General features: G+C 34.7%; 2 protein-coding genes across 3 annotated transcripts in view; one reads left to right on the forward strand and one right to left on the reverse strand.

Annotated features, from left to right (window-relative positions):
• The window catches only part of LOC110105448 (pentatricopeptide repeat-containing protein At4g01570), a 24,848-nt gene extending 18,214 nt beyond the window's left edge, over positions 1–6,634 (forward strand). Inside the window, exon 3 of the transcript XR_002304142.2 lies at positions 6,501–6,634. The gene's annotated coding sequence lies outside the window, so the exon portion shown is untranslated. The remainder of the gene's footprint in view (positions 1–6,500) is intronic.
• Positions 1–13,942, reverse strand: part of LOC110105449 (kinesin light chain 3) — a gene marked incomplete in the record, with an annotated part of 49,817 nt that overhangs the window by 11,645 nt on the left and 24,230 nt on the right. For both annotated transcript variants that reach the window (XM_020834961.2, XM_020834960.2), the window contains 4 exon segments: positions 2,867–2,923; positions 3,022–3,090; positions 11,835–11,900; positions 12,026–12,037. In XM_020834961.2, coding sequence (XP_020690620.1) covers positions 2,867–2,923; positions 3,022–3,090; positions 11,835–11,900; positions 12,026–12,037 — 204 coding nt within the window.

The raw sequence follows: 13,942 nt of genomic DNA on the forward strand, positions 1-13,942 counted from the left end.
TGTATCCTTCTTCTCAAAGTAAGCAAGTTTAGGGTGTCATTTTGTTTGTGTCAAAGTTTGAAGCGTCCAAATTGTAAGTGTCTTGCAAGAGTCGTTTGTAAGTCTTGTCTAAGTTGTAATAGTTTTTATATTATAAAGTAAAGATGTTGTTTTTAGTTTATTTGTCTTTTTATATGTCTTTATTTTGTAGTTGTCTAGTGTCTTTTTGTGATAAAAAATTTGGGTCCCTCCCCCAAATTTTTGATTGCATCACTTAATTATAATAATTTTAATTAAAATTAAATATAATTAATTATAATAATTAATTAATTAACTAAAATTAATTAAAAACAATTATAATTAAATATATTTATTATAATAAAAATAAATTTTTTACCCCTCGAATTCACGGGATTAGGCCTAAGAAGCGTGCGGTAGGGAGAAAGTTACCTACACAGCCGTGAGCTCCTGTTCTGGTTCCGATCAAAATGTCTGACTTCCGATCGGAGGGGAGGGGAAAGTCGTCAAAGGGAGCGAAGTCGAAGTAGCGATCGAAAGGGAGAAAGTTGTCTTCACAGACGGCGAGCTCCCGAGTTGCTTCCGATCAAACTGTCGTAACTTCCGATCCTACCGGAAGGGAAAGTTGGGGAAGGCGCGAAGTCAAACCAGCAAAGGAGCCGAAGCAGCGACGTTTGCAATCTCTACACTTTCTGCGAAGCTACGAATCCAAACAGCAACGAAGGAGGAGAAGGGGCGAAAGAGAAGAGCGGACGCAAGAGAGGAATCGAGCGCGAGGGAGAGAGAGTCGCGAACGAGAGCCCTTCGTGCTCATTTTAACAACGCGGCAGAGTCGTGGGAGATGGGATGTCGATCGTGCGAGCGACGTGCGTAGGTCGTGGGATGGCAGCGAGGTACGCAAGATTTTTTTTTCTTTTGTTTTCGGTACAGCAGACGGGTCAACAGACATAACCAGTCTTTGGTCTGCCATGGACCTCAAGTGGTGCAACTGAGCTAAAGACTAGAATAATATGCTCAATGACTGCTCTCCTAAGGTGAGGCTTCGAAACATAACCATCAACTAAAGATGACACAACTGGCTGTCGGGCATACTGCTGCCTGTATTTATGTGACGGCTAAATAATTAGTTTGTTGTCTTCGAGATTCTCGTCCTCTCTTAGAATCACATCAACAATACGTTTACAGATTATATTTTTCATATCCTTAATTTCCTCTTCTTTTGTTGAATTTGTTTTCTCAGCTACTCTTTGAAAAACATTCCTAATATCTTTCTCTCACTTCTTTAAGATGTTCTTAGGCGTGTTTTTGGGAACTTTAACTGAAGGCCTTAGAGGTGATTCAGTTATCTTTCTAACATCCCCTCACCCCAAGACATAAAAAAGAGGATTCAATCTACTACCCTCAATGAAAGGAGAGAGATCCATCATTTCAGCCTCCAACTCAACCTGCTCTTGCTTCTCTAACCTCTTCCTAAGTCTCCTATTTTTATTTCTACTCTAAGACATAATCAGATCATATGCAGAACTACTTCCTCGTACTAACTGTAATGAAACACTTTATCACACTCTAGACAACTTCCAAGAACTGAACCGTCTCATATTGTCTCACAACTGACATCTGCTCAAGTAGAACTAGAGGGAAGGCTTTCTATCTTTCATTAGACTTTTGAACCTTAGAGATGTCAAACTATTGAAAATAGAAGGTCGAGAAACCAAGGCTTTTGGGGACACCTCCAACCCTCTTCCTACTATTCTGGGGAGGTGATCTCTCTTTAGCAGGCAAGTTGATCTTTGGGACCCTCTCAGTTGAAGCTTGATTTTCTAACGCTTTCACTTCAGAGAATGTTGGGCCTTGGAAAAGTACGTCCATATTATCAAATCCTTGACCAAACTTGATCAGGTCCCCAAGAGTAAAGCGAGACTGATCAAAAGACAACTACAGGTTTTCACCAAACTTGAAGATTAGTCTACCTTCCATTACTATCCGGCTGAATTCTTGATTATCTAACTTCCAAATTTTCCTGAAAAATCAAAATTTATTGTATCAACTTTTCTGTGTATTTCCTTGAATCCAATTAACACATCACCAATCAATCACTGCACTTTACTTTTGGGCTTTCTGACCACTGACCTCCATAACTGTGCCCCAAGCTTAACAAATAATGACTGAATTTTGATAAATATCTCATACCATTTGACATTATTTGGTAGTAGATTAAACAGTTAAATCTCTTTGAAAATATTTTTTTTAATTAATATAGAAAAAAACTTGATTTCATTTTTTAAAGTAATATTGAAAATTCAATTTGTAAGACAGTTTTTTGTATGTATTGACATCACTCAACCCAAGAATGAAATGGGAGAGGCTTCCAATACAGAAATTAATTTTGCACATGTTTTAGCCAATATTTAAGATGACTAAATAAAACTACTAGTTTAGATTAAAAAAGACATCCTCTCTGGTGCAATCTTCAGAAACTCTGTAGGAGAAATTTTGTCAATCCTCAATGGATTGAGATGTTTTGTGATCGAGCACGGCATAGAAAATAATACATTGTCCTGAAGAACATATTATTTCATTGTAGACTCATAACAAAGCTCACAATTTTTTTTTTTAACATAAGTGCCTCAAAGGGTACATTTAAGCAATGCAAATTGCAAATGAGAAACAAGGTTAAGATGGACACTGCATCAGCATACGCTCAGATAACTACACATATATAAGGTTTTAGAATTACTTACATTTTTGCGTGCATTGCACAGGTAATCTTAACCAATTGAAAAAGAAGATCCAATACAGCACCAAGCAATAGCTACTATAACAAAAAAATTATTGAAATAGAAACAAACGGAGAAGATGACCAGCATACCTGGGTAAGATACCGCATCCTCCTTGCACAAGTTATGGTTTCGCCCAGACCATTTTCCTGAAAGGAAAATAATGTCAGCTTCAAGTATTCTAGATACATGAGTTGTACCTGATAAAATATAATATATGTAAAAATCAAAAAAATTTATCCAGAACCTCTAAAATCCTAATAGACTCCCGCAGAAGTGCCTCAGAATCCTTCTCCTTGCCTTGCAAATAAAGCACCTGAAACACACGCAAGTAATAAAAAAAATGAAAACTGTTAATTTGAGACATTACCACCATAGACTTATTTTTAAGGATGTCCATGGACATGCCCTTTGCATTTCTAACACTGAATCAATGAAAGTGGGTGTTTAGGTCTAACCCACAAGATGTAATGGTATATAAAGGACTTACAAAAGACTAAGAAAGTCATCTCAACTTTTATTCAAATCAGAAAAGTTTTGCAAAATTCTAATGCAAAGTGCGGCAATAGAAGTTGAAATTGTGGGGGAATTTCACATCAAAATTTGTAAAGAAGAGAAGAATCTGGTGTTAAGGATCATATCGTTCTTCAGATGTGCGCTTTAGAAAATTAATTTGCAAAGACCAATATCTCGCAACATAACCAACTTTTTGCAAAATAAACTGCATGCAAAAAGCAAAGGAAAAGATGTGCAACATGTACAATACTTTAGTTGCAAGGGCTATAGACATTTTGATGCCAAGTGTGCAAAATAAATTGCAATTTTCACAAGAAACATGGACAAATTATCAAGGAATGTCATACTTACCTTCAGAATCAACAATCAAATCATACACAAGAAGTTGTTGATATAGCAATTGTGGAAAAATCAGGTCCTATGATTGAAATAGTTCAACAAATGATCATTAAAGTCCCATCAGTGTTAGGGCTACAAGATAAGAATGTTATACCTCCATCTTACATGTTTCTGGGCATCTAATCATATGATTGGTACCTGGCACCTTCTTTACAATATCCAACATATCGTGAACAATCATTTATTTACATTGCTAATGGTAGTCCATTACTTTTTGAAACTACCATGAACATTAATTCTTCGTAAAAGATTTTCTCATATCTCCTAAATTTTCTACTAATCTTATCTCAATAGAAATTTTTATTACTAATAATTGTGATGTATTCCGCTCAAGAAAAATAGGCGCAAACCTCACTCTCACAAGCTTAAAGGTCCTTAATTTTATCGAGGTAGATTGAATTTTAAATTAACCAGATTTTCACTGAGAGTAGTGTCGGGATTTATTTAGATCTAAGTCCTACTTCCTATGAGTGCAAGCCCTCACAGTTAATTAATCCTCCTAACGCATAGAAGAGCACACTTGATTAAAGATGAAATTATATTGGGAAATTTACATACATACCACTATATATTTATTATTTTACATATTTAACACCTAATACATTAATATTACACATATACCACTCAAATTCCTAATTTATATCGTTTCTACCACTTCATGTAACGCCTACCTCACGACGTTTTCTGCCATTTTGTTGGACGCGATTCTGAGATAGTTAGTTAGGGCAGAATTGAACAGGAGTCAGAGCACGCAAAAGAGGAGGAAGGTAAGTTCTCATGCATTCTCTCATTTTTGTCCGAATCTGAGCTCGCAAAAGGGGACGCGAATATGAGATAGTCAGTTAGGGTATTCATGATGCATTCTCTCAATTTTTTAAAAATGATTTGTTTGCTCAAAGACTAGCTTCTTGTCCGAAACCTACCTGGTGTTAGCCGGACCTCCTTCAGGTTTTCCGGTCTTCATTCTAAGTTGTATGAATATGGTGGATAGGTTTGTCCGTCTTCATTCTAAGGTTTGTCGGTATTCATTCTAAGGTGTATGAATCTGCTGGACTGTATCTTCAAATATTGCCACACCTTGTTCAGCTTTTCCTAGGAAAGTTCTTTGGCAGACTTCAAAATGATTTTGTAGCTAGTAACGAAGATACCGTAGTGATGAATCTGCTGCTATTTGCTAAACATCCAGATTTTTTATAAATATCCAGATTTTTATAAACTTTTTATAATTACAGATTTATGAAAATTTCTTTCTTATTAATGTATAAATTGTTATTTGCTTATATATAAATCTGTTGCTATTGTGCATATTTTCAGGTTTTGCAAACGTTTTAATGAGTTATTCGAGTTCATCCGTTGTGAAAAAAAGGCCGCAACATTCTAAGTTTAAAAATAAGGGCATGATTCTCTATTAAAAAAAAAAAGGGAATACAGAAACTAGTGTCAACTTGTAATTAGATATCTAATGGCAACTTATAGCAGCCGTTAAGAAAATACGGTTTAGGATGTTTGATATCTAACAGCAACGTGTAGCAGCCAGGAGGCGGAAGGCAATACCGTGAGGTGCGAAGAAAATGGGGATCTAATGGCAACTTCTAGCAATTAGGACAATGCGATCAGGAGCTGTATCGGCCTCAGATGAAGGAAAATGGCGAGACGTCCGACAAAGGTTATTTGCGAGCTGTATCGGCAATGGGTATTTCGGCGGGAGTAAAGACGTCCGTCACAGGTGCGCTGGAAAATAGACATCGTGAGGTAGGCGTTACACAAAGTGGTAAAAATGATATAAATTAGAGATTTGAGTAGTATATGTGTAATATTAATGTATGAGGTGTTAAATATGTAAAATAATAAGTATATAGTAGTATGTATGTAAATTTCCCAATTATATTTAGTCTGTGCATGAAGTGTCGATATGTGTGCAAGAGTGTGATGTTCTAAACCCTGGTTGTGAGAGATGAAGGTAAAATTATAGCTCTATTTAGAAGTTGCTCGTAGTTTTAGATTTGGATTGGGTCGTATATCCCCCTTTAGGAGTTGTCCGTAATGATTGGAGTTGGGTCATGGTTTACTGCTTTCATTGGAAAGTAGCCCTAATAGTGGGTCATATGGCCTCTATTAGAGGTGGCTCATAATTTTGAGTGTTCATATAGGTCTTATGGCTTCTGAATTTAGAAGTTTCATGACGACAAGTCTTCTTACGATCTAGCCCCGTAAGCTAAATGGTCCGTATAGTGGATCTTACAAACTAAACCCTATATACTAGCATGCCCGTTAGAGGGGTCTAGGGTTATGTTGCTACCTAGATATTTTCCCTAAAAGTCAGACTTAAGACTTCTATTAGAAGTGATCGGGGTTAGGGGTTTAGGGTTAGGTTAGTATTACCTAAAGATTTCCAGAAAGATCAATCTTACAACTTATATTAGAAGTTGTAGGGATGTTTCAAATGTCCATCACTTCACATAATATATTTGTTTAGTGAAATAGTCACTAGTATGATTCACTTTTTATATATATATAATGCTATTATCATTGGCCCATGCAGGTCTCGAACCAACTTGTAGGATTCACTACTTTCATTAGAAGCAACCTATAGGGTTTAATTTAGTGAGGACATAGCTTTACACATTTCATTGTTTTGACACCAGTGTCAGCTTCTTATTTGCCAGCTTTGTTTAAATACTAGCCTCTAGTAGTTGTTTTGACACTTACTAGTTAGCAGTTATTGTTTTGTGCTCGTAATAGTACTTGTAGCTTTACTTTTTTCAGTATTAATTTTATTTATTATGCACATTTTTGTTTACTTGTTTGCAGTTATATTGCACATGCAGTAGCTTGGAGAGCTCACAAGTGGTTGCAGTTGTTTGCTACTGAGAGCTTGAGAGTGTGTTGAGTGCTTTGAGAGTTTTTGTGTCCGAGGGTTTGTTTTGCTCAAAGAGTTAGTGAGCTACATGTAATGCTTTGTTTGGTGAGTTGCTTGTTTGTACTTAGGTTGGATAGTGGAAACATTCATTTCTTGTTCTTTTTGTTTTCTATTTTATTTTGATTTAATTAAATGCATTAATTAATTAAGTTGATTAATTAAAAGTTAAATTTTAATTAAAATTTAATCGTTCAGTTTGTTAGTTTAGATTTTTAAATGTTAGATGTATTTTAAATTATTGATTTTTAATTTAATTATGTCCTTAATTAAATTAGATTGCTCAATAGTTTTAATTAGTATAAAAGTTTTAAATTTAATTAAATGTTTCATTAATTAAATATTATTTAATTAGATTTAAATTTTAATCTTGCATTAACTGATCGATTTTAAAATTCAAATTTCCTCTTATTCAAATTATTTAAGTTGAAAATTTAAATTTAATTAGTTGATCTGGTTATTTAAGTGATTTTTTAAAATTAATTAATGTTGATTAATTAAAGCTTCTGCTTTGATTTTAGCTTTGAGTTAAATTTTAAGTTATGAATTAAACTTCAGATTGATTGCCTTTACCTTAAATGGTTTCATTATTCAATTAAATGAGACTTCAATCTAATTTAATTAACTTAATGAAATAATTAGTTTAATCAAGTTAAAGTTTAAATTATTTAGATTAGGTTAATTAATTGATTAATTTATTAATTAAAGATTACTCTGCTTAATCAAATCCATTAAGAGTTTTAGTTTTAAATTTATTATTAATTAACTTGGAATTAGTTGGTAAATTAATCATTTAGATTATCTGCCCATTTAAGTTAATTAACATGATAGGTTATTTAATTGATCAAGTGATTAAATGATGTTTTACTTAGTTAATTAAATAGTAGGCTCATCAATTACTGAATAAATATTACTTAATTAATTGAATTGATCAATTAATTATTAAATTGCTAAATGAAATATTCTCCAATTGTCCAAACAAATCCAGAAAATTTTTAGGAAAATTTCGACAACCTCTCAACAGTCCCTCCCTGTGAGGGGAGGTAAGGGAGGGCACTTGCCTTTCAAACCCGCCCAACCGAAAATTATTCAACGGCCAAGGGCTTCGGGACTTTGTTTGGTCCCAGTAATTATCTTTGATTGCTTCGATTGCTGATCGCGACGATTGCAGAATTTTCCTTTTCTTATTATTATTGTATAAGTATATATATATCTATTTATATTATTTAATAGTAATAAATAATAATAATAATAATCACAATCGTAATTATTATTAGTATTATTAGCATAATCTTCTCCCCTTTTCACTATTTGAAATCAAGAAACGAAGCTCTATGAGAGACGGATCGGAAGGATGAGGTCGGCTCGTACGTGCAAGACCGTAGGGGGGAGGGAGCAAGTGCAGCTCGCGGCTTCGATTCATGTGAAGGGAGGTTGTTTGAGGTGTCAAGCGGTGCAAGAGCAAGTGAGAGGAGGAGGTGGACCACCCTTGTGAGGTAGAACCGACGTGAGGAGACGGGACGGGCTCTGAAGTGGGCTTGAGAATCGAAAAACCGGGAGAGAAGTCATAGGCAGGGGGAGCGAACAGGCAACAAGGGTTGCAATCGAGTTCGATCTTGTGTGCGGCACAAGGAAGAAGCCGGGAGAACCAAACCTTCCGATTGCCAGTAAGTTCGTATGAACCTTGTTTGTTCGTTTCTTTTGCCCTGTTATACGAGTTTTAGCCAACTGTTAGGTCATGGAAACGTGCGATGGTGAGAACTAACGTGGGTAGTGGTTTGGTGGCTGTAGGTTTACAGGTCAACATGATGTTAGAAATTCTTATCAATGTTTGCATCATGTAGGATCAGATGATAAGGAAGATACTTATAAAGTGTTTTAAAGTTGGACAATTGTTTACCCTACATCATTCCATTTATCAGGTTATCTCACTATTATGTACTACAATAAATTAAAAGGATGGCCTATGGTACAAACAATTAGATCACCTAAATTATATTATTCTATCTACCATAACTAAAACATCATGAATCCTCTTTACACATGTAGGTACCTTCGAGAATGTGAACAAAGGTGGTGATGGTGGTCATTAGCTCATACCACAAGATGTTAAGATTAACTCCCACAAAGAGCACAACCCTAGTGTTTAGTTTTCATCTTTGAGTTTAACAGACTGACTGTGAAAAGTCAGAGGAAGGTAAGGATGATGTCAAATAATCATGCCCCTTGCGCACAAGATGACACGCACTGCAATGGTCAGGATAAAGGGTCACAACCCCGTAAGGGTGAGCTAACTACAAAACCTATCCTCAATTGACTCAAAATTGGGAAAAGCAAGTCTTTCATTTCCCATCAAATGGTAGCCATAATGAAAACTATTTTGCCATGATTCATTATGATATATGGGATATTACTATATCACATCAAATTATAAATACATTGTAACATTCATTGATGATAGCATCAAGTATACATAGATGTATTTTCTTCATAAAAAATCTAAAATACCAGTTGTTTTTAAAATTTTGTAGCCCATGTTGAAACTCATCTCTCATCCCACATCAAAGAACTACGATATGACACTATGGATGAATATCTCACTTAAATTTCATAACTTCATTTGAAAAAGGGAATTGTTTCTCAGTGAACATTTCTCTACACACCTCAATAAAATTGTATTGTTGAACATAAGGATCAATCTCATGAAGTTTGACTCTCCCTATTATCATCCTTTTCAGAAGCATCTCAACTAACATAATATGCATGCATTTTTTGTTGTGTTTGTTTTATTCATATACTAGCTCATAAAAGTTATAAGCTCTCAGCTCAATCTATTTAATGTGTATTTAAGGGTTATAGTACTTCTCACAAAATCTGTCTATTCTGAAACATGCTCCAAAAGATTTTTCTCTAATCACATATGATCCTTTGAACATTATGTTTTTTTCTCTACTCATGTTGAACCTCTACCAGAGCTATATGTTATTCCTAATTTTGGTGAATTAAATTCTAGTCCTAAATTATTCAAGCTTCAATTTGTATACAAAATAGTATACAATTTTACCACTTCTCGAGCCAAATCCACCTTCTAAGCCTATGCAAATTGATCCACCCAATGAGCTTACTAGTTAGCATTAGATCACTACTCCTATACAATCTTCTAGAATCTCTCATCCTCTAAATTGGTATGGCTTTCCCCCTATACTGACCTTGATTCCTATTCCTTAGTGTTATTCAAAGGCTAGAAAATATGATTGTTGGAAGAAAGCTATCATTGAATAACATCGAGCTTTTGAGGATAACCTGAATGGGAGATTGTTAATTGTCCTCCAAATGTTAAGTGGTTGCAAATGGATTTACTCGATCAAGCTTCACCCTGATGGAACTCTAGACCTTTGTAAGGCACATTTAATCGCCCTCCGTAACAAACAAAAATATGGGTTGACTATGAAGAAAATTACTCAGGTAGCTAAAATGACTATAGTACACAGGATTATCTCATATGTTACTTCACAAGGATGGCTACTCCAGCAAATAGACGTTAAAAATGCATTTCTCATGGTGATCTCTATGAATATATTTACGCAGTTCTTCAGTAACCTAAAAAGCACTTTACATGATTTGAAACAAATCACTCGTGCATGATTCAATAAATTTTGATCAACCCTACTTATTTTCTCTTTTAAACAAAGCCAATATGACTAATCATTATTGTTTTGCAAGACACGTATTAGTATTGCTCCTGATTTATGTGGAATATATCATTTTTATTGTGGTAAATTTGAATCGGATTAGTCATCTACAATAACATCTTCTTAACACATTTCATATGAAGAATCTTAGTGCTCTCACTTTTTAGCTTTTAAAGTTCATACCAATCCCTTTGGCATTTTTCTGAACCAGCATAAGTACACACATGATCTAACTTATTTAATTGATCTCCAAAATACCTCCCTTAGTATATTCCACTAGAAGTAAACAAAATACTGTAGTAAGGAAGGTGATATTCTCCTTGATCCCACTATATTTGACAAATGATATGCAACTTAAATTATTTGACAATTGCTCAAAGAGATATTTCTTTTGCGATTCAACAAGTTCAAACGTTTATCCAAACTCTTTGTCATTTACATTTACGTATATTCGTTAAATCATTTAATATCTTATTAGGATATTGTGCCGGGGTTTATTCTTTCCAACCAATGCTTCTCTTCTTCATCTTTGACATATAGTGATATTGATTGGGTCACATGCTCAGATATCTGACATTCAATCATATGCTGATACATGTTTCTTGGAAAATCTTTAATATCATTGAAGAGTAAAAAGCAACATCAAGTGTCTAAATCATCGATTGAGTTCAGATACCATAAGATGTTTATCATATGTTTAAGCTCTCTCCTCTTTATGCCAAAAATACCAACAGCATTCAAATTGTTGTTAATCATCTTTATCATGACTGCACAAAATATATTGAAGTTAATTATCACTCAAATTTTGAAATCCTTCAACGATCAAATTATTTCTTCCTCACATTTCTACAAAGCTTCAAAAGGCAAATATATTTACAAAGGCCATGACAACCTGCAATGCTTTATGGTGCCGAATGTTGGCAATTAAAAGAGAATCATAATACTAAGTTAAGTGTTGCAGAGATGATGATGCTCAGGTGGATGAGTGGCTTTAACCTTAGAGATAGGATACGAAATGAGTATATACGTGAAAAGGTTGGAGTAGCTCCATTAGAAGATAAGATTAGAGAGAGTCGCCTTAGATGGTTTGGTCACATAAAATGGCGGCCTTCCGATGACCCGGTTAGGAGAGTAGAGGTATTAGATTTGACTTATGTTAAAGACTTATGTTAAGAAAGGTAGAAGCAGACCTAAAAAGACTTGGTTAGAAAATATTAGGAATGATCTTTCTTTATTAGATTTAAACGAGAATTTGACTTTTAATAGGACACAATGGAGAAAAAGGATTCATGTAGCCGACCCCATGTAGTGGGATAAAGGCTTGATGATGATGTTGTTGTTGTGTTTTTATATATCAATTGTAGAAAAGATATCTTGCTACACTATGAACTATAGTGTGTGCTATTTTACACAATTAACAAATATTAGTGCAATCAATTCTTATAAAATATATCTCAAAAAAGAACAGAGAGTATCATAAGAAAATTTTCCATAGTAAACATTAAAAAAGTGAAACTTAGAGAGCGGAAAAATTACCATTCCAAGATGATACATTGTATTTGCATAGTCCGTGTGACCAAATCCTAGAACACGTCCCTCTATCTACACAAATTATATGAAAATGATTGACCAGAAGCGCAAATAAGACAGTCAAAAATGATTTTCAGTCAAAAGAGGAGAAAGGAAAATAGGATACAGAATCTGTAGAAATTCCCCAAAAATAGTACCTTTAATGCCCTCTGCAAAAAAGAAAGAGCCTGTCAGTGGTTAGTTGATGATATAAACGGATGCAAACAAGCACATATGGCATGAAAACATTGGAGAGAAAAAGAATCAATTTATCCTGTATTTTCAGATTCCCATATACTACGACTAGGATAATTTTAGAGGAGCAAGAATATCTTAACATGCTTCGTATAGCCTTCACACAAAGCAGAGTATTAAATTTAAATTATTTATTATGTTTTCAATGAATTGCTTTACATCAGAATATTTGTAGAATCTTACTCTGCTCTTATATATATGTGAGAGCGAGAGAGAGAGAGAGAGAGAGATTAACACAGTTGTAAAAGCCCCATTCATTAAAGCCACACCTATGGCTAGGTAGAAGTTCTACTGCAGTTTGGTTAAGGTCCAGAATATTCCAGTAGATGGAGGGATTGCCCTTATACAAGTCAGGCTGAAAGGAAGAAAAGGTCTGGAAAAGGTATGAGCAACAAGAGGCATCCCAAGCTTGACAAAAGGGCTGTGATTGACGCTAAAAACAATAACAGATGAGCCAGCGGATTTTGGCTAAAGGAAATAGAAAACAGATCAAAACTGGAAATACAGATCATGGAATAAGGGTATGGCATTATGATGCTGGCTGAAAACCATCTTATTTTCTCTTCTTCCTAATAATAAAACCCTCTAAAGATTTCGAAGTATTTGAAGCAAAACAAAAAGGCCTTTGAAGTATTGAGGAAGAGGCTGCAGAATCGGCTTACAAAGCAAGACAATGCACAGTCAAAAACCAAAGTCGAGACAGGAGCTGCATTTGCAAAAAAGCCCAGAGCATCGTTGCCTTCAAAAACGTTTTATTTGAGGCTTTCGAAAGGGTATTAGTTTGGTGGATCACAAGATTGGGGCTAATATTGAGGGATTATCCCTAGGCAAAATGCCTGAGGACTCATTCTCTGATCTAGAATATGCATGAAGAGTGAGCTGACAAAGCAGGTCTCTAGTGATGATGAATATATGAACATCATGTAGGTGTCTAGTATTTCTGTTGTTGCATTGTGACATTCTCTTATGCAATGAAAATGTGATAGATTTGTCATGCTCTCCTTGCATATATCTCTAAAAAGATCATTTGGTCATTTTTTTAGTACATGCTTTCTATTAATTTTCATGCATGTGTGCGTCATTGTACAATTTTGGTTGAGTTCTCTAATAGCAACGTCAAAAGAGAGTCTATTGCCCCTTAGAATAGGAAACTATGTGTAAGACACTGCTAAGATGACTTTATCAAATGTCAATCTAGTTGAGAGTCCCCTTACCCAAGTGTTATAGTGGCTACGAGCCATGCAACAACGTATCACTTAGATTTGTGATTATGATTTAACAAAAATTCCCAAACTATTAGCCAAAGTTTCTCTCAAAATAGTCCATTGAGATGAGGTAACTTCCCTAAGGTATTTAGAACTACCATAGGCAATCAGCATGGGACATCTAACCATAAACTTAACCCTCAGTAGGAAAGTTTGAGAAAAATCCATCATAAATTTTTGTGATATCCTTAGATTATTTGTTGGAGGCTAAATTCTAATGAGGTAGATTGAATTGTAGATAAAACATTATCCAGAGATTTCATCCTCATTTTAAAAGGACTTTAAGATCTAGTTCGAGGTTTCTAATAGGCACAAGCCCCTATGATTAATTACCCCTCTCGATAACAAAAGAAAACTTTAGATTAAAGTTGGCCTATGGAGCTAAATGCTTAAAGTACATTATCAACAATTTAAGTTTAAGAATTAAGAAAATTTACCACATTTAGCTTAAAGCGAATGATGAAAAATTCAATCAAGGTCCCATAGTTTTATCATCCTGAGTTGTTATGGACCTTAGTCTACCTAATCAATAGAAATAGTCAACCCAACATGATC

The sequence above is a fragment of the Dendrobium catenatum genome, unplaced genomic scaffold, assembly GCF_001605985.2.
Source record: "Dendrobium catenatum unplaced genomic scaffold, ASM160598v2 fragScaff_scaffold_621, whole genome shotgun sequence".
NCBI lineage: Eukaryota > Viridiplantae > Streptophyta > Magnoliopsida > Asparagales > Orchidaceae > Dendrobium > Dendrobium catenatum.